General features: G+C 39.2%; 1 protein-coding gene and 1 long non-coding RNA gene across 3 annotated transcripts in view; one reads left to right on the top strand and one right to left on the bottom strand.

Moving 5' to 3' along the window:
* LOC124186350 (hemicentin-1-like) overlaps window positions 1-17,182 on the top strand; it is a 90,154-nt gene extending 72,972 nt beyond the window's left edge. Inside the window, exons 10-12 of one of the 2 annotated variants that reach the window (XM_046577977.1) lie at window positions 5,949-6,203; window positions 6,966-7,240; window positions 16,931-17,182. In XM_046577977.1, the coding sequence (XP_046433933.1) occupies window positions 5,949-6,203; window positions 6,966-7,240; window positions 16,931-16,972 (572 nt within the window). In that variant the 3' untranslated portion in view covers window positions 16,973-17,182. Of the gene's footprint in view, window positions 1-5,948; window positions 6,204-6,965; window positions 7,241-8,073; window positions 8,650-16,930 lie in introns of those variants that run through there. The other variant, XM_046577976.1, reaches the window with a different exon arrangement.
* Window positions 8,968-20,786, bottom strand: LOC124186351. The gene is made up of 3 exons (XR_006871641.1): window positions 20,775-20,786; window positions 9,757-9,766; window positions 8,968-9,161 (listed from the first exon to the last, which is right to left on the bottom strand). It is a non-coding gene; the product is annotated as an uncharacterized LOC124186351 (long non-coding RNA).
* Window positions 20,787-26,901: the final 6,115 nt, after the last annotated feature.

The following is a 26,901-nucleotide window of genomic DNA, read 5'->3' as shown; positions in this document are numbered from 1 at the left end:
ATAAAAGTTTCGATTTTTTCTTATTCACGAGTCAAAAGGATTTATGCTCTTCTCTTTTATCCTCGTGAATCGCTTCTTCTTCTGACTGATTATCGATTCTTTACTCTTCTTTCATTTTATTTCGTTTCATTTTCTTTTCTTTGTCTTTCTCTTTTCATTGTCTCGACGCGGCAAAGTTTCAGATCAATAATTTTTAGACAACTTCTTAGAAATGATGATGAGATTCGCACATAGGTATATAACACGCGATACACGTTGAGAATAAGTAGAGATGTACGTGTAAACTACAGGAGGTACGTATTTAAATTATCTGAAACTTTGATAAAGTTAATTAAATATCACTTGGACGAAAGTAATTTATCGGATATTAAAATTCCCGCTGTAGGTATATCTATATTTATAATGTACGTACAGGTGTGACAATTCAATTTTCGTTATTAAGATAAATGAATTTAATCCCAACACTGGTACGGATTAAAGAAGAAAAAGCAAAAGAAAAGAAATCCATGCTCCAAGAAAAGTAAGGGATAACGAAGAAGAAATCTATTCTTTTTTCTCTTCAAGCTTGTCGACTGCTTTTAAAGTTCTTTCAATTATTCAAACATATAGACCACCTAACAATTATGAAATTTGACGGCTCAGCGTATTTTCAAACAACCAAATCTCCCGTGATTTTTCGTGTAAATACAGGAAACGGAAGTGAAATAAACAAACACAAGGAGACAAGATGACATGTCCATTGTTTATTTATTTTCATTAATATTTCTACTTATCAGCTGTCGATATCTATCATTATTTATCTGCGTAACATTTACGCTGGGCATTGTTTGACAAACCGTCTACGCCTCTGAACCAAACGCAATTAAAACCGTGTGTATACATTATTTACCGCGTCACTGACGTGGAATATTTCTCAACGATATGTGCTTGTCAAATTTAATGAAAGGGGATCCAAATTCATTCGGGAATTCAATCATTTTTTTACTCTATTCCCCCCCCCCCCCCCCCTCCCCCCCCGTAGTGTTACATTTAAAAGAAAAAATCTATCTTCATTTCTGGCGAGCGATGTTTCTCATAAAACTCAATTATATTCTATTCATTTACGATTAATCGATTCGATTAATTAACAAATGACGCGTAATTGAATCTGATTAAGCAATTTCATAGACGATATAAATTTTTCGTTCAGCTAGTTGAGGAACCGATCACTCAGTGTTGTGAAATAAATCACGCACTTTAACCGTGCAAAATATTTAACAACGGTAATCTATCTTTGCAAATAATTGGCGCTGCCGTTTTTATTTTTGTTTCACCGTTTTTCCAGGGACTGAACTCTCTCATGCGGGTTACAAATGAACACCAATCAATTCGAAACGAACACTTGATTTAAAAATTACTTCTCTTCTATTGTAATAAAACTTCCGAACGTATGCAAATAAATAAGGGGAGCTTATTGTTTGCTAAAAAAAAAAAAAAAAAAATTATCACAACCCCGGTGAGTCACTCGTGGATCATGGAATATTCGTTACGGATCATTAGACATTTTCAGCTGTATCATATGTCGTTACCATTAGACCTGATCGATTCAAATCAGGGATCAAACTGTAATACCTGCCATTAGCCGTGCGATTTTTTTTTTCTTTTCCTTTTCATGTTACATTTTTTTTTTCTCCTTTTTTCTCTTCTAACGAGGCGTATAAAATGATCGTTGAATTTTTATCGCAGAGGCGTTATACTTTATTCGTATCTATATTATAAAGCTAATTACCCACCGGGTTTCGCGGAACACGAATCGCACTACTCAGGTTAATTGGCAAGTTATTTTTCTATTAAGCAAACAAGTCCTACAGAGCGAGAACAAAGGTTATTATTGATCTGATAATTTATTCGCAGCGAGTCGAACAGCAGGAAATTGAAATTAGAAATAAAGCTGATGGAGGAAAGTAATAAGCTTGGAGTAAAAAACGGTAATTGATTTAAATGAGAAACAGAATGACTGTGTGAAGTGAAAACCAATTGGATAATTTTTTCTTCCCGAATGGGAGAAAAATTGAATTGCGTTTTATTTCATTAGAGTGTGCATGTGGAAAATTATTACGCGTGCAAGCAGAAAGCTACGTGTTCGTATATTAATATGATTTAATGCGTGCAATTAGCCTGCTGGCGAGTGGATAATACTTATAAAAGGGAGGGACGCAACGACGAGCCTAGTGATAAACGGGATATTAATAACAGTGATGTGGATTCTTGGAAAGCGCAATTCACAGCGAACTTTAATGTATCATTAAATAAGCGTTTTTAATTATTATTATTACACACATACACACGAGACGCAAATCAAGCGGGTGAAGAAAGCGCGATGCGTATCGACTACTGTTGTCTAGTTCCAACTGAGAACGCGTGCCGGCTAATTATTTATTACACTGGCAATTGTAGTCCCAGAACATCTGGAAAGAGGGAAAAGAAAGAGAATAAAAGAGAAAATGAAAACGAAACGAATGAAACTGTAGAGCGAGGAAAAGGGAAGGAGTTATAAATTACAGATGAAAGCTGAACGAGTGAGGAGAAACAAAGACGTGAAAAAATTCAATACATCCAATTAGAGGAGGAATTAATTTTCTCATATCACATGTGTACATCAATATTATTATACGCGGGTGTTTATTCATTCTCGTATTGAACGGACAATTAGCGGAGAGCCTTTAATTCGTCGTTTTATATTTTATTTACACGATCAATGTCGATGTATGCACGAGCTAATGAAAGTATAAAAATTTCGCTACTTAATTCAACCACGTCACATTTATTAATTAATTATTCGCATCAGCTGACGAGTCTTGATGATTATATATTTGAACGAAAGCGAATACTGCGCAGTGGAATGTGAAAGAGAAGAATAAGCAAAAAGCACGGACAGGCCAATGCTGTATCCCATAAAAAGCGGAAGCAGAAACAACAGCAGCAACAGCAAATACCGAGTGTCGAATGTCAAGCGAAAGTTTTTCTTTCTACGTTTTTTTAGCCTATTCCATTCAAATACCGGAGCTTCAAGTTTTCACCTGAAAACGCTGATCGAGACTGGCGATACTGATTAAAATTTTTTACTGCGTTTTTTTTTTTATATTCTGATCATTTCTTTTTCTCGAATGGTTTATTCGTTGTCTGATGTGAATTGTTTACTGCTTTTTTAAATTCAGAATTGTTATTTTAGATATTTCAATGAACCGCAAATTGAATTTACAGAATTCTAAGATCACCATATCTCAGTGATTGAGTATTTTAATTAACAAAAATTGAGCAGGCGTGAAATTTAATGAATCACGAAAATGCAATTTTCCATAAATTAAAAGAGTGAGCGTACGATCATTTAAGTTATATTTTTTTTTTCTCCGTCGCAACGTAAATCTACTTCGTCTTTGTGACGAAAAACGTTTACAATATAACCCGAAAATTTCTAAATTTCACATGCGTACGAAAACCAATGAAGAAAAGCAGCGCAATGTGAAGGTGAAAATATTCGAGATGAAAGGCAAAAAAATTGTTATAAATATCAACAACGACACAAAAGAAAAATTCTTAGACTTCAACGTGCCGAAGGTAGGCGGCAAGGATTGGGGGGTGAAAAAAAGAGTTTCGTATTTCGGTACATGTATCGTAAATATATTTTACACAACTTATACATATATGTATATACACAGTATATAAATAAATATGCAGAACCGAGCGCGATACTTTGTGTCTCTGTTCTCGTTTGTTCGTTGCTGCCGAGATGTTTAAATGAAATTCCTTTCGAACAATACAACATCAAAGCACCTTGCGACGACACGGCTTATATTGTACATGTATAGTATATATTCGCATTATATCACGCACCGAGAGGCGAAGGGTGGAAATATTGCAAAAACAAAAAAAGGGGGGATCAGCGGGGTGAAGGAATGAAATACGAAATGACAAAAAAAGATAGGGAATGAAAAGTAAACAGATTAAACGAATGAAGAAACCGTGAAAAGGGAAACAATTCATTAATTGATTCATTCTTATTTCTTCTGCTTTTTTTTTTTTTTTTATTTTTGCTACTCTCATTTGCTCGAAGTCAACTCGAGTCACGGCCACACCATCGTCTTGATTTTTTCAGGCATTAGCACCCTGCTCTTTAACCGCGACTTCCTTCTTCTTTCGTGTAACGTTAGGCGCACGATAATAGCTCGTTATATTTTTATGCGACGCAAATAATGGCCAAGAGAGAGAAGAAGAATACATAAATATTGTATATATATGTATAGAAAGAGAGAGAGAGAGAAATATAAAGTGGGGTGAGAGTTTCGACTGGCTTTTAGGTCCGCGGAACTCTCGGCGTTTGCAAATTTATTCCCTTGAATTTGGGACGGGAATTGACTCGTAACTTTTGCACGCGCTACGTTGATGCTGTATTCCTCATTTTGGTGGTTTATACGGTATACGTATACATATATACATCCCCTTTCTTCCTGCGGTTGAAAAGGACACTTTCCGAGAGGCTGAAACACCCACCGGTGAAGCGAAAACGGATGAAAAATAAAGAAATGAATCATTAAATTACATCATCATTCACAAACGTTTCAAATGAGCGATTAAATTGGTAGATACGGAACTCAACAAGTCTCAATAACTCTTTTCGAAACACTGTTTTTTTTCTCTTTGTTTGTGTTTTCAAATTTGAAGTTAAAGTATCGATGCAAAAGTTAAAAAAAAAATGAATATTATTGAGAAAGAAGGAGGATAGCAAAAGAATTCAATCCCGAGAAACAATTAAATTATGAAAAAGAAATCACCTAGGTTCGAACTTTGACCGTTGTATGCTAGAAAAATTTTTGCAAGATGTGTCGGGGGTGGAAAAAATTGCGCCTGCAGCTGACGAAGAAGGGTTAATATATATAAATATGGTTGCATGGCACCAGCTGCGAAATGTGTCATTACCCTATTTCTCTCTCTCTCTCTCTCTCTCTCTCTCTCTCTCTCTCTCTCTCTCTTTTGTCAGCCATTCAATTACCGGCACTGCGAAATTCACTCGAATATAACCCCCGACCCGAAGCAATAATGCTCAATTAAGAGCCGAGCGCTGAACTGCAGCACGCGCAGGATCCTCGCCCTCCTCTTTGCCATATACCCAAATTGTTCATTATCGACGGAGATCGTTTATACGCCGGCTAAATCGTGGTATACGTAATATACGCGGAGTCGAATTAGTGTAACGATTTTGAAGTGTAGGAATCCTGCTTTTTCTAACTTAATTAGATCTCATTTCAAAAAATTGTCCATCGCTTCATCATTCAAAAATATTCATGTATATCACTCTTTACTTCTCATCACCTTCGGTGATGTGTAAAAAGTATGGATTACGATCGCAAATCACTTTTTCTAATTTCAAGGAATCTTCATGCTTTCGAACCTCTAGAATCCGTGAAAACAGGGTCTTAGAAAAATCTCGGAAACAGCTGGATGAAAAAGCTAAAAAATTGTCATGTCCCGTTTAATTTCAACTTCCGGTTATATCGCGAAATCAATCGATTTTCAATATTTTATTGACAAACCTTTACTTTCTTCTCTTTATTACTTTTTCTAAATAAGCGTTTGTATTTTCCCATTTCTTTTCCCATTTCTTTCTTTCAAAACTTTTTCATTTGGCTGCCAAGGGCTACCGGTTTAAAATTTTTTTATCTGCCGTTTTCGAGATCATCGTGGAAGTTCATCGGAAAGATCGACAGACGAAAAGTATCTTGAGAAAACAATTATCCCGGGTACAAGTTATTTTTCCGGAAAAAATTTCCATGCCATCCCGTCGAAAAAAAAAACATATGACAAATCTTTCGTCCATCTCTCTGTTTTTGACAACAGCATACCGTTCACGTTTCTTCACCTCGCGTGTCCTCCGACTTTTTTCACCCCGATTTCCCTCTTTTCGATCCTAGGGAACGCGGACGCCTCGATCCTGAGTCCGGTCCTCCTTGGCTTGGCGGCGACGGCGACGCTCCTCGCCCTGGCGGTGGCCGGGGTCCTGGCAGCTCTCTACCGGAAGCACACAACCGGAAGGGGCGGAGGGCAGAGTCCGAAGCATGCCCCGATCGCCAGGGAGCCGACCCAGGCCGGGGTCACGACTCCGATGCACCCCGGAAGCAAGCAGACGCCGGACGACATGGACCCCGACATCATCCCCAACGAGTACGGTGAGTCAGAATCCGGCGAATGATTTATTACCCGAGGCATTGCGCCAATTGACTTTCACCAATTTCCTGCCTTAACAATTTATTGCACGCGCGATACGCGAATTTTGTTCCTTTATTTTTATTTTTTTGTTGCCGCACGGTTTTTCATGCTCGTATTTCCAACTTGCCAAAAGGATTATTCGTCGATTAATTATAACTTTTTCTCGAGAAGTATAGTTTGACTTTTTAAATTTTAACTGTTTTTGTAATAAGAACCAACCGATCGGTTTGTTTTTGGTGTTCGTTTCGGTTCTGGGTAGGTATTTAGATTCAATTATTAGTATTTGGGGAAAGTCTTGCTCTTTGGATATGTCTGCTTGATTACGGTGAGAATTTGTTGGAACCGAAATGCTACATCATTATTGCACGATATTTTTACGCTTAACTTTTATTCCTATAGATTTTGAAATCACGTTTTCTCTTGAATATTAAATCTTGAGATCATTTCTTTGCTATATGTGCGATAAACCATAAACGATGAAAGAACAAAACCGTATCAATTCTCTTTCAAAACAACTGAAATACATTTTTTTTTTTCCCCAATACTGAAATTTAGTGATAAATTAAAATTCTACTACTATTCCCACTTTTTTCGATATCTCGCGGTTTTCATTTCGCTTATTCATCCTGCAATCCTTTTTTTATTCTCTTCTTTCCTTTTCTTCTTCTTCTTCTTCTTCTTCTTCTTCTTCTTCTTCTTCTTGCCTGTTGTCAATTTCGCAGAGAGGAGACCCTTGACGTATACGCCTATCTACAAAACTCCACCGCAGCGTAGAAGAAAGGATTTACGTTTGGGTGACGTTCTGCCGGATGAAAAACCTACCGTACAACGGAAGGTGGACCTTCAGCCTGATCCACGACTCGCCGAGATTGATTCGAATTTTCTTCAGAATCATCATCACACCCTTCATCATCAGAACACTTACACCCAGCCACCGACGATGGCTGACTTCAAACAGATGGCGATGGACGCCTACAATCAGCGAAACAATCAAAACGTAAGTATCTTTCAAACTTTATTCAATCGGTTCAATTAGATATCGAGACAGGTTTCGTTTCTTTTAACAATCGTCGCTGAAATTTGATGTTTCTTTCATGTTTTTCTAAATTTCTATACCTCTGAAATACCTCGGAAATATTTCTTGCGAAATTAACTTCAGTAGAAAATATTACGCAAAGGATAAAAAAAAAAAAAAACCAAATCAGTTACTTATTTTTAAACTTTGTGAATACTTTCCATCGTATACAGTATCATGAAAATCGTGACATCAAATTTTGCCGCATGTTCGATTTCATTGCCGAATACACGTTTTATTTCTGATCAGAAGAAATAAGCTTCGGTGTAAAAGAAGCTGTATGATTGATGAAAAAAGTTGTAGAGCCCGTCAGAAACTTCCTACGTTCAATTTCATCGAAATCATTGCCCCGAATTTTCGTCATTAATCTGCGACAGTGGTAATTAATGTAAAAAATATTTTTCCCCGTTTCTCTCGTCGTTGTATAATTTCGAATCTCTGTAATAACGAAGCAAAAGGAGAAAGGAAAAAAAATGAAGAACACATCCCGTGTTCCGTCGAACCAGAAACCAAGATTATCTTACAGCGATGCGAACTTGATCGGAATATCGAAATTCAAATTTTCACCGAAGCTTTCTAGTTCGGTGGAGTAGAATTTGCGGCAGCTCGTCGCTTCGGAGTTCGGCGAAGTTGTTTCCCCGCAATTTTCTCTCTCTGTCTCGCAATTTCTCGGAGCTTTTCGAGCATGCAGGGGATTTGTTGATAACAACCGAGGTCGACGCTATTCGCTTCTATATTTTAGTTTTGCGCTGCAGGTATACTACAGCCTGCAGAGATCAAACAAGGGTGTTGCGGGGCTTCCCCAACGGCCGGTGTCGTCCTCGATATCCGCCCACGCGAAATTTCATCAACCGGAAGTGGTTACCAGATCGAATAGAATACAGGAAAGTTGTATATAAGGACGATCAACGAAAAGTGGTATCAATACGAGGTGGAAAATGAGAGTCACCTACGTGAGAATAAATATCTCGATCAATCGACGAGACAGACTTTTGAATAAAAGTAAAAAAATTAGTTAACATTTTTATTTTTTTCTTTCAATTTCAACAAACGATATGCAATAATTCGGTTATTTTTTAACAGTGAAGTGCAGTACATCACCGTCTTCACCGTTGTATGTTATGTTAATAAATGAAAAATATATATATATATATATATATTTATAGTTTTTGAGCGGCGCGTTGAAGTTTGAAATTTCATATTATATAAAATGACTATGCGAATGAATAATTACTTAACGTAGCCGTTATTCTTATTTCGGGATTTATCGATGCAATTCGAAACGAATTTTGAAAACTTGTTTATAGAAATGAAAAGTTATGTATAATAAAGAAGAAAAAAGAACGTGTTGCATAATATACGGACACTCTGTAACGAGCAAGAAAATGTAAAATTAAAAATACATGATATCTTCCCGTACGTATACATAAATACATATTAAAGTATAGTTTGCATGTATTTTTCACTATAAGTATATATGTATACAAACTTATCATAAATGAAAGTTGTTCGTTGAAAAGTTATTATCATTATTACATTAATATTATTATTGTTGTCGTCAGTATTCATCATTCTATCAGACGTATTTGTTTTTACCTGTTTTTTAGTTCTTCCCTCTCAATTTCGCTGCACACAATTTTTTAATCTTATCAATATTATTGTTGTTATTATTAATCTAACCATCATTGCCAACGTTATCAGTAAAATACTAAGGGTATGTTAAGAATTACAGGAGGAACGGAAGTATCTCTATACGCATGTACATTAGACCTGTCATTGATAAGAGTGAAATCGAATTTCGATGGTCGCACCCCTCAAATTGGTTCAAAATGATGGAAATGTACTAATTTTAGGGGTACGACCATCGAAATTCGATTCGATTCTTATTAAGCACAGGTATACTATGTACATTGATTAATAATATTCGTTCCACGTAGAACAAAAATATTTTGTCTCAATGACGACGCGGTTTGCGAAAAGAAAAAAATATTAAAAACGCAGAATCCATAAAAATCAAAAACTTGGAGAAGAAAAATGTGTATGAAAAATAGGAATTTGCTTCCGTTCCTTTTTACACGCCTGAATAAAGAATAAAGAATTAAAAAAAAAAATCCCCATATACTACTTGACCGTTTATACAATTATTGCTATATATTTACGTAATACATACGATACATATATTGTTATTATTATACAACTATACATAGACGAGTGAAAGAAATTTTTGTACAAAGAGAAACGAAAATGACGAAAGTGGAAGAAAAAAAGAAAAAAAAAAAAAACAAAAAAAGAAAAAATCGAAGAAACGGAAAATATCACGGATACAAGAAATAATGATGATAATAATAATAACAATAATAAATAACAAAATCAACAAACTATTATATATTGTAAATAAACAAAATGAATGAATAAATATAGATACAGATTATACAAACACAAATTTGTCTTTATAATAATATAAGATGCGTTACTTTATTTCAAATTCAATCAATCCGTATTCTGAGAATTAAAACAATTGTGTAATACGTTTGAAAGAAAATTGAATAACTATTTTGCACGGAACAATTTTAGTTATATATTTATTACATATTATTTTATTTATATAAGATATAATATACATTGTTCATCAATTTATCCGCTTATGTGAGGCAAACTTTCATCTCCCACGTAAAACGCGGCTAAACAAGATATGAGCATAACAGGTATGTAGAATATATTGTATTTAACAATAAGTAATTTATAACAGAGCGGCTAATTGCAGCCGTTACATGCATCCCCTAAACCCGTCTGAACGAGGGTTGTTATAACTGGGAGGGGATTTTCGTAGGGAGCAAAGGAGATATATCGGTTGCTACCGGGCCAGCTAATTAATTCTACTGTATCAGAAGTGACCGGCCTGCATAGGAAGCGATTAGGCACGCTCTACACGCGAGCTGTTTCAGCTAGAGCCTGAATGCTAGTGCAGACCGAATATCGAACGCAGCGATTGCGATTGTCGGCATGCGATTGACGCCGCTGCACTCGCTCGAAGCTCAGGCTGGTTATTGCCGACGGTTTATTACGTTGCTGTAGTTGCGAAACCCAGTGCATGATGGGCCTCCTGAACCGCCTCCTCGATCAGCCGAACAACGTACAGCCGCCGATCCTCGTCGTCGTCCAGGACGCAAATAATGGGGAATTCCATGCGAACGTAACCAGCGTCTGATCCTCTTTCACCGTTTTTGATTTTTTTATTTCAACGTTTTTCCTTCGTTTGTAAAAATGTGAGAAATTTGTTGAAACCGGAAAATATCTGTCAAGATTATGCGAAATAAAATTAAGAACGAGAAAAGGAAGTTACTAACTAAAGTTTACAACGAACGACAAATACCACAGTTATCAATATCGTGAAACGTCGAGACATTTTCAGTGTTTAGATAGAAACGTACGTTGCGGTAGAAATCTCGTTAGAGTAGTTGCACCGGCAGCAAGGTGCGCTGTTACAAAGTTTGCATAAATTTGGCGGTAACGTTGAACCGAGTCTCCGTCTCCGTCTCTTTACCTGTTCCTGTTTCTATCCATCCTATTTTCCCAGAACGGCAACGAATTATTCCGCGAGGCAGGCTTCCTCCAGGCGTATCGCTAATTCTGAGGAATTTGCAAGTCGGGTTGTGGCGCGGTGCAGTTTACAATCTACAGCAGAAATCCATCCGCACAAATAATTCGATTTGCACAGCTCGATTCGAGGATGTTACTTACGGTGAAACACAGTTTTTCAATCACGCATAGGATCGCTTATACGTGCAAAAAATTATACGAGCACGACGAAAAAATCAGTTAGCCAAAACTGCTAAGTAGCGAAATTAAATTCAATTGAGTTGCCTGTTTTTGAAAGAAACTGTGACTGGCATAAAATCAAATTATAAACGACAAATTCGGATGAAAAGAGTTCAGTTGCTGACAGTTTTAGAAGAATCCCATATTAATCTTTACACGAAATTCAGCCTGATTGACTTCGGGCTTTCAGTTTATCTGTATAAAAACTTGGTTTACCTTCATTTCTGAAAGTTTTCGTATAATTCTTTGCACAAAAACTCTAAGATGAATACGTTTTGTTTTTAGTTCCAAAAAAATATCCAGACCGTCGGTTATTGGTAATTTTTGTCACGTTCTTGAGCTGGCTCCACTTCAGTCACGGACATAAGTTATACGAGCCTTGTGATTGATTGCGTGATCAATACCCAAGCACGCTGCAGTTCGGAACAAAGAAAAAACTTCGGTAATCGGTAAAGAAATTGATGAAATTCCGAAAGCGCATTAGAGAATAAGTCGATGTGAATAAAACGTCTGCGTTTCAAAAGAAATAACAAGTAAACTCATATTACTGTACTTACAAATATAGTTTTTCTAGTAAAAATGGGGTATTAAGAGTATACAGTGTTAGTGCGGTAAGTGGGCGATTTCCGATAAGTGTGCAGTTTGCGCCATGAGTTGCCCATCCGCATCTGTGAATGGAAGTTTGACTTGGTAATCATGGAACGTGCCACTGACAGCTCCTGAAATTGAGGCTAGGTAACGTCCGCTTGATAACGCGGTGGGTAAAATTGAGTAATCCGATCGTGCGCACGCGTTAAAAAAATCCCCAGCGTGTGAAATCGAGCATTCGAGTTGTGCGCATCCGCAAAAAAAATTCCTAGTGCGTGAAATGAAGAATTCCATTTGCGCGCCTGCGCAAAGTCGTTTTACCGCACTGTTAGGAAATGAGACGACTTCCGCAGGCTCCACTGGACTTGAAATTAAAAATTTCCAAGCCGGTGTTGATATAAAAAAAGTATTGAAAAAATTGTAAATAAATTTTCAATTCATGTCAACAACAAGTTCGTGCAGGAAATATTTTGCGTCGATATTTCAGCCGTCCGATGCGTGAAACGTTGACTTACCACGTTGACTGACGAATATACCGGCTCGTAGGGAAAATTTTCCCAGTCGTACACCCGTGGTTATATTCTTCAGCCAACGAATCAAGCGACCGCAGCGAGTCGTTCAAATTGAATAGCACACGCTGCGAGTGCGATCTGGATCTTTCCGCAATCTGGAAACACATGGAGAGTTATCGTAATGACGCCTGAGCTCTCAAGCGCAATTACGACGATTCGTGCAAACCCGCGGCGACGAGCTTGGTGCGAAGGTCGGAGGAGGGGTAAAATCTGCATTCGTCACGTTCAGGGCAAAGTGCTTTCCGAGCTGAAAATGATCGGGCAAATGGCACCCCAAACGGCCACCGTCGTACGACCGCTTCATCCCCGCGCCCCTTATACTTTCGTCTACCTGTACGTCAAACCGCAGTATTTTCCGTTGTACTTCGTTGAATCCACCGCAAACGTCTCGCGTGCGAGAGAAATTATAGAAAAAAAAACCACGCGAGTAAAAAGCGTGAGGGGAGATAGGGGAACACCCCAAATTATAGTGTCGAAACGAAATAGCGTGGTGGAATTTTACACCCTTCAATTCGCTCGCTACATTTCGAATACTGTCTGTCTCGAGTTCACAAACAGCGAACAAATTATATCCACAAATGCAGTTTAAAAAAAGCAGAAAAAAAAAATTGTTCTCGATTAATACACTGATCGAACTCTGTTCAAATTCTACAAAAATTAAGTGGGGCTAAATGCTGGAGATGGGAATTTTTTATGAAGAAATTTGGATAAGCCGTATACTGTTTTCTGTCACAGAATTGTAGATTGACCTGTCAAAATGATCGTAGAATTAGTTAAAATACTGAGATTGCAGTTTTTGCACCTAGCACGAATAGAAAACATGTGGTGGGTGGTCCGACTCATGTAGATCTGACTCCAACCTTTTTGTTTAAATATATTCTTCAAAAACAATTATCCAAATTGATTCATTTACGAATAAGATCCACCAATTAATTTCTGTATAAATTTGGGGTTTTTATAAAAAATTTCGGTTAATAATTTCGAAGATATTATTTAGATTTTTACTCTTGAGGAGGAATAGTGAGAATGAAAATTTTCCTTCAAATAAACTAATTCCTCAAACCAATTTTCACAGGATATTATGGAATCATGGTCCGTTAATAAATTGACACTAGCCGCAAGCTAGGGTAGAATTATATCGCACCGTTACTTTCTATCCTTTAGTTTTAACGGAGTCTTATTTTTGTTACGTGAAAACGGCACAAAGCGAAAGCAATCTACCTGCAATTATAATTACAAGAAACGTAACCGTACGGAAGCTGATCTGCAGGTGGTTCGTCGGTCTGCAGCAGAAGCTGCACAAAATCTCGATGGCGTTCGATTACCCAGCGCTTATTATCCGTAATATAATGATTTGGAATATTGCTCGAGAGAAGAATAGAAAGCGGAATAAAAAAAAGAATAATACCGAGAATCTCGAATGGAGGGAATCCTCCCTTCTCTTATTCCATTTCAGCTTGCTGCCGGCAGTCACCGCTGCATATTTATGCACAACGAGCTGGAGGTTGCATTAACATACAATCGAGGGAATTTTGCACCGTCTTCGTTGACTTGCATCAGCCTCCCTTTCGCGACTCCTGCCCGACATGCAACGCGTCTCTTTCCCTCTTTCACTCTTCGAGCGGAAGGTTCTCTGCAGAGATTGATATTATATCGTCGTTCGAAAATGTTTTATTCTTCGGCATCAGGGAAGAAGTCGAGGTTGTAATTTCGCCTCGATTTCAAAAGGCTGTCATGCTCGAAGCTCCGCGTTTGAACCGAGAATATTGTAAGAATAATCTTGGAATATTTTGATTTTTTACCACAGGATCAAAGCGTCCGGACTGGCCGGATCAATCCGTGGAACGAATTCCACCAACCAGTGAAAAGGAATGAATGTATAAAAATAACAAGAGTCCGAACAGAGAGTGGAGACAGGTACAGATTTCGGAGGGTGAAAACCGCGGCGGGGAATAAAATAGAAGCGAGCGGAGTAAAAAAAGAAGTCGATCAATGGAAATAGAACGAGGGGTTAAAAGGTTGAGGGTTTTTCGCAGTTGGTTGGGTCAGTGTCGCGTTACAGGAAGGACAGGAGGGTGGGAGAATGTGAATAAGGCGAACGGCAAATACTGTTAGCAAGTCAACCTGCTGCAGAGCGGAATAAGCAGAAGCAGAAGAGGAAGCGGAAGTAGCGCCGGAGTTCCCAGTCTCTCAATCTGTACCAGTTAGCTCTTGAGATTGTGTGTATATATACAGGGTTAATTTATACAAGTGGATGCCACTTCGATGGAATAATTACATCGGGTTACAACAAGCTGCAGGCATTATACACCGCGTAAAACGCCCCGGCAACGACAACACCGATCTTCTTCCTCTTGCTCTCCGAGGTTTAATTGATGCACAAATGAACGTTGGTTGGTAGACACCCGCGCGCGTTATTGCCGAGGTGAGTGAGGGAATGGTGAGCTTAATCTTAAGTCACTGTTTTGCAATTCCCAGCTAATGGAGCATCCATTAATGCTGCATTTCTGCAAGCGCGACGTGACGAGCTGCAGTTGCAAAACCGCTTGCTAGACTGTGTAAATTTGTAAAATTTGGATGGCAAACCGTCTGGAGTTCATGGGGAAGTAGAATGACAGCTTATCAGATGATTTTCGGAATTCACAATTTCAGAGGCGATTCAAGGATTCGAGGCACAGTCGCAGTGGAGAACCGCAGGGTAGATTGTGTAAATTTGATAAACCTGGGGCGTGATTTCGTTCAAGATTTACCAGGAATTAAAATTGCAGCTGTTTGGCCATGGCTTTGAAAATGGCCAGCTTTGGGACCGAAAAGTGATCATCGAAATTGAATATTTGAGTGTGAAGAAGGAGGGCAGAATGTGGTTTGAAAGGCAGGCCAATCATAAACAGGATCAAACGAGGAGATCGATTCAACGAAACGGTCGTAAATATCCTTTCAGGAAGATTAAATGTTTATTTTTGCAGAACCGAGGTGTCTAAAATCTATTTTCCAAAGTGGCTGAAGTGATTAGGAGTAAGCTAGTCGTTATTTTATTCTCACTCTCGGTAAATATTGATATGTTTGCACCGGAACGCAGTTTTAAGCATTAATTATACAATATATACATATATATCATGAAATTATTCATAACTTCAATTTGAATTTTTAGTTTGGTAGTTTTATTTATTTTACTTTTCATTTTATTTTCAGTTTTAATATTTTATGTAACCTGACCTACGTCTCCATACTTTTACCATGCTTTCCGCCTCGTCGCTGCTCCGTACTTATTATTATTATTATTATTCTTTTTTATCGCTGTACTTGCGTTTATTCTTTCTCTGTTTCTCTTGCTATAAGTATTGAATTTCTCCCGTTTAAGTCTTTTGTCTTCGTATTTGTTGAACTTTTTCGAGACAGATAATTCAAAGTCGTCCAATATTGCCATGGGCCTTAATAAACATCGACACTGATACTGATGCTGAAATGAAATTAGCCGAACGTGATTCTTGGGTACTTTTTTTACGATAACACGTTCGAATAGAGTACGAAACGGTGTAGCTTTCCGGCAGTTTCTGTTAATTTAAATCGCCGCTATACCGCCGCTTCTCCCCCACAGGAATTAGTAACGAGCCCGAAGTAAAGCTCGCTCGTATCCACCCTTACTCACCAGCATGCCTCGCATATACATATACGCTTGTACACAACAGATCTCGGCGTATACACGCAATACGTATACACTCAACCGTTTAGCCCAACCGTTAATTGTCGAGCTCCCAGCTATTAAGTTCTGCGCAGTCGTTGTGGAAAGGCGAGGAGAATAGAAGGGAGCTGAGGGGTGAAAAAGAAGGGGTCGGCTCGGAATTAAGCCCGCTTAATGATATTCATTCGAACTTATACATTAATTTACATTCCAATTATCACCAGCCTCTCTACGTCAATGTATACACGAAATAATTTGTTTCTTCGTTTTCCTTCTTGCAATACAAAAAAAGTGCGCTTACGCTGTTCTTACAACTTTTTCTTCCTCCTTATTCCTCTTTTAATTGTTTCACATTTCAGTTTACTAGATTTAGATAGAACTAAGAGTTTACGTGGTGTTTTAATATTTTGTGCGTACTAGAATCGCAAAATTCTTTTTTTCACTGATCACAGCTGTAAACAAAAAAATTGATCAAACTATTATAGAAAGATTGGGGAAAATTGATTGAATGAAAACTTTTAATATCAAGAAAGGCTCGACAAACGATTTCAATTCAAACAAAATACTTTTAGGTGAGAATCGATCTGTCTGGTAAGAATTAAAAACAATGCGGTATCGAGTTGTGTCGACGTTGAGGAATGGCTCAACGATTGCGTAGACGATGACGAAGGTTGCCGAGCTTTTCGCGTGCGGCCTTCATTTCGCAGGGTTAACCTTGACGGCTATTAAGCGATACGCGAGTTATTGCTAGAAATTTTTCTTCTTTCGTTGTTTTACTCGTTTCTTTTCCCTCTTCTTTGTTTTTCTAATTTTTTATTTATTTTTCCCTCACTCTCGGCTGCTTTCCCCTTTCTCTTTACTTCGTATGTTTTTATTTAGAATTTACAAATTACAGAATAGGGTTTGAACTAAAATTGATGATGCTTTTACAAGATTTTCTGATTTTTGTAGAAGCAGGAGCTACTTTATTTGTTCTGCGCTTTGGATGCATAAAACAATTAACAGGCATGCCGGAGGATGTACTTCGATCAAGGTTGAGTGATAACTAAAGAAATTGATATTTGAAGATGCTGTTCAACGAGGTGTGGTGAAAAAAGAAGATTCCAATGATAAAATAACTAGTATCGTTACAAGTACATTGACTGGGATAGATTTCTCACTATAAGATTATGCACATGCACACCTTTCTGTACTCATGGAGATGAATAAATGAGTTTGACAAAACATAAAAATGGATTATCTTCTTTAAAAACATTTACTTCTCCAATCGTCCCGAAATTTATTTACATGGAGATTTTCAATCCGCATCGACCATCAGGCATTCAAATACGACATCTAAGTCATCGTGGAACTTACACTTGAAGGAACTTCACAACAGAATATGAAGCATTCTGACATTTGATTTCTGCATCTTTTCATTCGCTTGAGGTTCAGCACGATTATTTTCTGGCTCGCAATGACGTCGATACGGACTTTTGATTCAAACGCTGCAATGTCGAGAATATGTGTCTAAACGCATGCCTTCTAACGAAAGAGTGCATGACTGAGTGACGACGGAGACAAATCGTGGTCATCAGATAATTGATAGATATCTCTTTTTCGTAGAAACAGTATCGGGCGGGTGGTCACGCGACTATAGTGGGCGCATCTCACGGTAACTGCGCCGCGGTCCGCCGCGGTCCGCCGCGGTGCAGTGGGTGTCAGCCTTAACTTTTGAAATGTCCTACCATTTCCGAACACCTCCAACCATCCTATTTACCTATATTACTAGATTAGCAATTATATGAAAAGAGAAGAATTATTCACTTCGAAATGGGATTCTATTCGACGCGCGCTCGATGTATTCCATAACATTAGTATTCCTAATTATTTCAACAACTTTTCATTTGCTCTCTCGATCTTGAATTTTCGTAGGCATATAACCAAAACGCTGTTCTAGCTAGTCGAGAGTGAAGTATCTACGTTGGGTAGAGAAGCAAAATTGTTTTTCGAAAAGTATTCGGATGAAAAAAAATTCAGAGTAACTGTAATACATCACGGATGCGCTAATTTTGAACGAGATGAAATGGATGCTTCGTATATGAGATAGTATTTAACGCTGCGTAGTGATTTAAAGACCTAAAAAGGTGATAGGAAGAGAAAGAACGAAGCTTCTTAACACTTCGAGTGTATTTTAGCACACATTTGAAAGATACGAGCAAAATTTTTCATTATCCAACTGTCGCAGAACGGCAGCGTTATCGGCTGACCCGTGAAGTAAAGGATATATCTTCAGTCAACGGCTGACCATCGAAGGGCCTGGCCGCTTGAGTCTGGAATCGGCAGGACAGATAAGGTGTGTATTTCTTGTATGAAATGTGAACACTAGAATCATTATACATCACATCATATCATCATACATCATACATCATACATCGTACATCATACATCATACATCATACATCATCATACCTAGTATTACAGTTCGAAACCAAAGTTTGAATTTTCGGATGTTCGGAAAGTGACGTCACCAATCTAAAATCGGCTAGCCGAGTTCCTCAGTCTGGTAACAACCGCGCAGTAGAGCGGACGGTTGAGAGTCGCGCTCCGCAAACTTCGAGTACCGGGTTCTCAGCCTCCCGGATCCCGCGCTTCGGGTCCGCTACGCGGTGAAACTCGACTTCCAGGATAAGCGCTCCGTGGTTCCTGGTTCACGTTTACAATAAATTATTTCAATTCGTTTTTCGCGCAAGCTGAAATTCAGTAGCTGTCGGTGCGCTAATAAAATTTCTCGACTTCCAGGATAAGCGCTCCGTGGTTCCTGGTTCACGTTTACAATAAATTATTTCAATTCGTTTTTCACGCAAGCTGAAATTCAGTAGCTGTCGGTGCGCTAATAAAATTTCTCGACTTCCAGGATAAGCGCTCCGTGGTTTCTGGTTCACGTTTACACTAAATTATTTCAATTCGTTTTTCGCGCACGCCCAAATTCAGTAGCTGTCGGTGCGCTAATAAAATTTCTCGACTTCCAGGATAAGCGCTCCGTGGTTTCTGGTTCACGTTTACAATAAATTATTTCAATTCGTTTTTCGCGCAAGCTGAAATTCAGTAGCTGTCGGTGCGCTAATAAAATTTCTGGACTTCCAGGATAACCGCTCCGTGGTTCCTGGTTCACGTTTACACTAAATTATTTCAATTCGTTTTTCGCGCACGCCCAAATTCAGTAGCTGTCGGTGCGCTAATAAAATTTCTCGACTTCCAGGATAAGCGCTCCGTGGTTTCTGGTTCACGTTTACACTAAATTATTTCAATTCGTTTTTCGCGCACGCCCAAATTCAGTAGCTGTCGGTGCGCTAATAAAATTTCTCGACTTCCAGGATAAGCGCTCCGTGGTTTCTGGTTCACGTTTACAATAAATTATTTCAATTCGTTTTTCGCGCACGCCCAAATTCAGTAGCTGTCGGTGCGCTAATAAAATTTCTTGACTTCCAGGATAACCGCTCCGTGGTTCCTGGTTCACGTTTACACTAAATTATTTCAATTCGTTTTTCGCGCACGCCCAAATTCAGTAGCTGTCGGTGCGCTAATAAAATTTCTCGACTTCCAGGATAAGCGCTCCGTGGTTTCTGGTTCACGTTTACACTAAATTATTTCAATTCGTTTTTCGCGCACGCCCAAATTCAGTAGCTGTCGGTGCGCTAATAAAATTTCTCGACTTCCAGGATAAGCGCTCCGTGGTTTCTGGTTCACGTTTACAATAAATTATTTCAATTCGTCTTTCGCGCACGCCCAAATTCAGTAGCTGTCGGTGCGCTAATAAAATTTCTTGACTTCCAGGATAACCGCTCCGTGGTTCCTGGTTCATGTTTACAATAAATTATTTCAATTTGTTTTTCGCGCAAGCTGAAATTCAGTAGCTGTCGGTGCGCTAATAAAATTTCTGGACTTCCAGGATAACCGCTCCGTGGTTCCTGGTTCATGTTTACAATAAATTATTTCAATTCGTTTTCCGCGCAAGCTGAAATTCAGTAGCTGTCGGTGCGCTAATAAAATTTCTCGACTTCCAGGATAAGCGCTCCGTGGTTTCTGGTTCACGTTTACAATAAATTATTTCAATTCGTTTTTCGCGCAAGCTGAAATTCAGTAGCTGTCGGTGCGCTAATAAAATTTCTGGACTTCCAGGATAACCGCTCCGTGGTTCCTGGTTCATGTTTACAATAAATTATTTCAATTCGTTTTCCGCGCAAGCTGAAATTCAGTAGCTGTCGGTGCGCTAATAAAATTTCTCGACTTCCAGGATAACCGCTCCGTGGTTCCTGGTTCATGTTTACAATAAATTATTTCAATTCGTTTTTCGCGCAAGCTGAAATTCAGTAGCTGTCGGTGCGCTAATAAAATTTCTCGACTTCCAGGATAAGCGCTCCGTGGTTCCTGGTTCACGTTTGCAATAAATTATTTCAATTCGTTTTTCGCGCAAGCTGAAATTCAGTAGCTGTCGGTGCGCTAATAAAATTTCTATATCTTTACAATCTTCTCATAATCTTTTTGGTAAAATATGTCGTTAAAAAAATTATATCAAACCTTACACATTATTTTTGATTTGTTCTCACGCTGAAAATATTTATTAGTATTCGAGGTATAACTCGAGGTGGTTGGCGGTTTTCGTTGGAGGTAGTTAGGGGTGGTTGCGGGTAATCTCGGTGATTCAGGAGGAGGGGGACGAGGATTTGTGCTCGGTGAGTAAAACACTTTTATAATATTTCATGGCAATTGTAATTATATTTTAGCTGAAATTTTTCAAACTTCTCATGTTTACATTGAATTATTTCAATTCATTTTTTGCGCAAGCACAATTTCAGTAGCTATGAATAAGCTTATACAATTTATTATATTATTAATTAATTGATTAATATTCCTATAATATTCAATGGCAATTGTAATTATATTTCATCTGGAATATTACAAACTTGTCACGTTCACAATAAATTATTTCAATTCATTTTTCGTGCAAGCACATATCTAGTAGCTATGAATAATCTTATACAATTTATTATATTATCAATTAATTATTCAATCAATAACTCAATTATATTAATCCTTACACAAAATTTTCGATGTGTTCTTATACTGAAAATATTTATTACTATTCAAGGTATAACCTGAGGTGGTTGAAGGTGGTCGGAGGTGGACGAGGAGGAGGACGAGGAGGGCGAGGATTTGTGCTGGGTGAGTAAAACACTTTTATAATAATTGATGGCAATTGTAATTATATTTCATCTGAAATATTACTAACTTGTCACTTTTACAATGAATTATTTCAATTCATTTTTCGTGCAAGCACATATTCAGTAGCTATGAATAATCTTATACAATTTATTATATTATTAATTAATTAATTAATATTCTTATAATATTTGATGGCAATTGTAATTATATTTCATCTGAAATATTACAAACTTGTCACGTTCACAATAAATTATTTCAATTCATTTTTCGTGCAAGCACATATTCAGTAGCTATGAATAATCTTATACAATTCATTACATTATTAATCAATTTATTAATTACATTAATCCTTACACATTATTTTTGATATGTTCCCATACTAAAAATATTCATTACTATTCCAGGTGTTACCCCAGGTGGTCGGAGCCGGACGAGGAGGAGGACCAGGTGGACGAGGAGGAGGACGAGGTGGACGAGGAGCAGGCGGGGTGGGTCGTGGGAGAGGACCTCTCCTCTCCTTAGAGGAGGGGAGGGGGAGGGGCAGGGAAGGGGGAGAGGTGGGCGGGGAGGGGGAAGGGAAGGGAAGGGAAGGGAAGGGAAGGGAAGGGAAGGGAAGGGATGGGGCGGGGTGGGGGAGGGGAAGGGGGAGGGGGAGAGGAGGGGGAAGGGAAGGGGGAGGGCGGGAGGGCGGGAGGGAGGGAGGGAGGGAGGGAGGGAGGGAGGGCGGGCGGGCGGGCGGGCGGGCGGGCGTGTAGGGGGGCCGGTACTGCTCTATTAACTCTAACGGGCTTGCATCGACATCCGTCCTCCACTCTCTCCCTCCCGCCCACCCTCCCGCCCGCCCGCCCGCCCGCCCGCCCGCCCTCCCTCCCTCCCTCCCGCCCTCCCGCCCTCCCCCTCCCCGCCCCCTCCCCCTCCCCCTCCTCGCCCCACCCCTTCCCTTCCCTTCCCTTCCCTTCCCCTCCCTTCCCTTCCCTTCCCATCCCTTCCCCCTCCCCGCCCACGGCGCCCTTCCCTGCCCCTCCCGCTCCCCTCCTCTGAGGAGAGGAGAGGTCCTCTCCCACGACCCACCCCGCCTGCTCCTCGTCCACCTCGTCCTCCTCCTCGTCCACCTGGTCCTCCTCCTCGTCCGGCTCCGACCACCTGGGGTAATACCTGGAATAGTAATGAATATTTTTAGTATAGGAACATATCAAAAATATTGTGTAAGGATTAATGTAATTAATCAATTCATTAATAATGTAATAAATTATATAAGATTATTCATAGCTACTGAATATGTGCTTGCACGAAAAATGAATTGAAATAATTTATTGTAAACGTGACAAGTTTGTAATATTTCAGATGAAATATAATTACAATTGCCATCAAATATTATAAGAATATGAATTAATTAATTAACAATATAATAAATTGTATAAGATTATTCATTACTACTGAATATGTGCTTACACGAAAAATGAATTGAAATAATTTATTGTGAACGTGACAAGTTTGTAATATTTCAGATGAAATATAATTACAATTGCCATCAAATATTATAAAAGTGTTTTACTCACCCAACACAAATCCTCGTCCTCCTCGTCCTCCTCCTCGTCCACCTCCGACCACCGCCAACCACCTCGAGTTATACCACGAATACTAATAAATATTTTCAGCATGAGAACAAATCAAAAATAATGTGTAAGGTTTGATATAATTTTTTTATCGATATTATCTACCAGAAAGATTATGAGAAGATTGTAAAGTTACAGAAATTTTATTAGCGTACTGACAGCTACCGAATTTGGGGTTGCGCGATAAACGAATTGAAATAATTTATTGTAAACGTGAACCAGGAACCACGGAGCGGTTATCCTGGAAGTCGAGAAATTTTATTAGCGCACCGACAGCTACTGAATTTCAGCTTGCGCGAAAAACGAATTGAAATAATTTATTGTAAACGTGAACCAGGAACCACGGAGCGGTTATCCTGGAAGTCGAGAAATTTTATTAGCGGATCGACAGCTACTGAATTTCAGCTTGCGCGAAAAACGAATTGAAATAATTTATTGTAAACATGAACCAGGAACCACGGAGCGGTTATCCTGGAAGTCGAGAAATTTTATTAGCGCACCGACAGCTACTGAATTTCAGCTTGCGCGAAAAACGAATTGAAATAATTTATTGTAAACATGAACCAGGAACCACGGAGCGGTTATCCTGGAAGTCGAGAAATTTTATTAGCGCACCGACAGCTACTGAATTTGGGCGTGCGCGAAAAACGAATTGAAATAATTTATTGTAAACGTGAACCAGGAACCACGGAGCGCTTATCCTGGAAGTCGAGAAATTTTATTAGCGCACCGACAGCTACTGAATTTGGGCGTGCGCGAAAAACGAATTGAAATAATTTATTGTAAACATGAACCAGGAACCACGGAGCGGTTATCCTGGAAGTCGAGAAATTTTATTAGCGCACCGACAGCTACTGAATTTCAGCTTGCGCGAAAAACGAATTGAAATAATTTATTGTAAACGTGAACCAGGAACCACGGAGCGGTTATCCTGGAAGTCGAGAAATTTTATTAGCGCACCGACAGCTACTGAATTTCAGCTTGCGCGAAAAACGAATTGAAATAATTTATTGTAAACGTGAACCAGGAACCACGGAGCGCTTATCCTGGAAGTCGAGAAATTTTATTAGCGGACTGACAGCTACTGAATTTCAGCTTGCGTGAAAAACGAATTGAAATAATTTATTGTAAACGTGAACCAGGAACCACGGAGCGCTTATCCTGGAAGTCGAGAAATTTTATTAGCGCACCGACAGCTACTGAATTTGGGCGTGCGCGAAAAACGAATTGAAATAATTTATTGTAAACATGAACCAGGAACCACGGAGCGGTTATCCTGGAAGTCGAGAAATTTTATTAGCGCACCGACAGCTACTGAATTTGGGCGTGCGCGAAAAACGAATTGAAATAATTTATTGTAAACATGAACCAGGAACCACGGAGCGGTTATCCTGGAAGTCGAGAAATTTTATTAGCGGACCGACAGCTACTGAATTTCAGCTTGCGCGAAAAACGAATTGAAATAATTTATTGTAAACATGAACCAGGAACCACGGAGCGGTTATCCTGGAAGTCGAGAAATTTTATTAGCGCACCGACAGCTACTGAATTTCAGCTTGCGCGAAAAACGAATTGAAATAATTTATTGTAAACGTGAACCAGGAACCACGGAGCGCTTATCCTGGAAGTCGAGAAATTTTATTAGCGGACTGACAGCTACTGAATTTCAGCTTGCGTGAAAAACGAATTGAAATAATTTATTGTAAACGTGAACCAGGAACCACGGAGCGCTTATCCTGGAAGTCGAGAAATTTTATTAGCGCACCGACAGCTACTGAATTTGGGCGTGCGCGAAAAACGAATTGAAATAATTTATTGTAAACATGAACCAGGAACCACGGAGCGGTTATCCTGGAAGTCGAGAAATTTTATTAGCGCACCGACAGCTACTGAATTTGGGCGTGCGCGAAAAACGAATTGAAATAATTTATTGTATACGTGAACCAGAAACCACGGAGCGCTTATCCTGGAAGTCGAGAAATTTTATTAGCGCACCGACAGCTACTGAATTTGGGCGTGCGCGAAAAACGAATTGAAATAATTTATTGTAAACATGAACCAGGAACCACGGAGCGGTTATCCTGGAAGTCGAGAAATTTTATTAGCGCACCGACAGCTACTGAATTTCAGCTTGCGCGAAAAACGAATTGAAATAATTTATTGTAAACGTGAACCAGGAACCACGGAGCGCTTATCCTGGAAGTCGAGAAATTTTATTAGCGGACTGACAGCTACTGAATTTCAGCTTGCGTGAAAAACGAATTGAAATAATTTATTGTAAACATGAACCAGGAACCACGGAGCGGTTATCCTGGAAGTCGAGAAATTTTATTAGCGGACCGACAGCTACTGAATTTCAGCTTGCGCGAAAAACGAATTGAAATAATTTATTGTAAACATGAACCAGGAACCACGGAGCGGTTATCCTGGAAGTCGAGAAATTTTATTAGCGCACCGACAGCTACTGAATTTCAGCTTGCGCGAAAAACGAATTGAAATAATTTATTGTAAACGTGAACCAGGAACCACGGAGCGCTTATCCTGGAAGTCGAGAAATTTTATTAGCGGACTGACAGCTACTGAATTTCAGCTTGCGTGAAAAACGAATTGAAATAATTTATTGTAAACGTGAACCAGGAACCACGGAGCGCTTATCCTGGAAGTCGAGAAATTTTATTAGCGCACCGACAGCTACTGAATTTGGGCGTGCGCGAAAAACGAATTGAAATAATTTATTGTAAACATGAACCAGGAACCACGGAGCGGTTATCCTGGAAGTCGAGAAATTTTATTAGCGCACCGACAGCTACTGAATTTGGGCGTGCGCGAAAAACGAATTGAAATAATTTATTGTAAACATGAACCAGGAACCACGGAGCGGTTATCCTGGAAGTCGAGAAATTTTATTAGCGCACCGACAGCTACTGAATTTGGGCGTGCGCGAAAAACGAATTGAAATAATTTATTGTATACGTGAACCAGAAACCACGGAGCGCTTATCCTGGAAGTCGAGAAATTTTATTAGCGCACCGACAGCTACTGAATTTGGGCGTGCGCGAAAAACGAATTGAAATAATTTATTGTAAACATGAACCAGGAACCACGGAGCGGTTATCCTGGAAGTCGAGAAATTTTATTAGCGCACCGACAGCTACTGAATTTCAGCTTGCGCGAAAAACGAATTGAAATAATTTATTGTAAACGTGAACCAGGAACCACGGAGCGCTTATCCTGGAAGTCGAGAAATTTTATTAGCGGACTGACAGCTACTGAATTTCAGCTTGCGTGAAAAACGAATTGAAATAATTTATTGTAAACATGAACCAGGAACCACGGAGCGGTTATCCTGGAAGTCGAGAAATTTTATTAGCGGACCGACAGCTACTGAATTTCAGCTTGCGCGAAAAACGAATTGAAATAATTTATTGTAAACATGAACCAGGAACCACGGAGCGGTTATCCTGGAAGTCGAGAAATTTTATTAGCGCACCGACAGCTACTGAATTTCAGCTTGCGCGAAAAACGAATTGAAATAATTTATTGTAAACGTGAACCAGGAACCACGGAGCGCTTATCCTGGAAGTCGAGAAATTTTATTAGCGGACTGACAGCTACTGAATTTCAGCTTGCGTGAAAAACGAATTGAAATAATTTATTGTAAACGTGAACCAGGAACCACGGAGCGCTTATCCTGGAAGTCGAGAAATTTTATTAGCGCACCGACAGCTACTGAATTTGGGCGTGCGCGAAAAACGAATTGAAATAATTTATTGTAAACATGAACCAGGAACCACGGAGCGGTTATCCTGGAAGTCGAGAAATTTTATTAGCGCACCGACAGCTACTGAATTTGGGCGTGCGCGAAAAACGAATTGAAATAATTTATTGTAAACATGAACCAGGAACCACGGAGCGGTTATCCTGGAAGTCGAGAAATTTTATTAGCGCACCGACAGCTACTGAATTTGGGCGTGCGCGAAAAACGAATTGAAATAATTTATTGTATACGTGAACCAGAAACCACGGAGCGCTTATCCTGGAAGTCGAGAAATTTTATTAGCGCACCGACAGCTACTGAATTTGGGCGTGCGCGAAAAACGA

The sequence above is a fragment of the Neodiprion fabricii genome, chromosome 7 (genome assembly GCF_021155785.1).
Source record: "Neodiprion fabricii isolate iyNeoFabr1 chromosome 7, iyNeoFabr1.1, whole genome shotgun sequence".
Classification (NCBI taxonomy): domain Eukaryota; kingdom Metazoa; phylum Arthropoda; class Insecta; order Hymenoptera; family Diprionidae; genus Neodiprion; species Neodiprion fabricii.
This window is presented reverse-complemented; position numbering and strand designations above follow the sequence as displayed.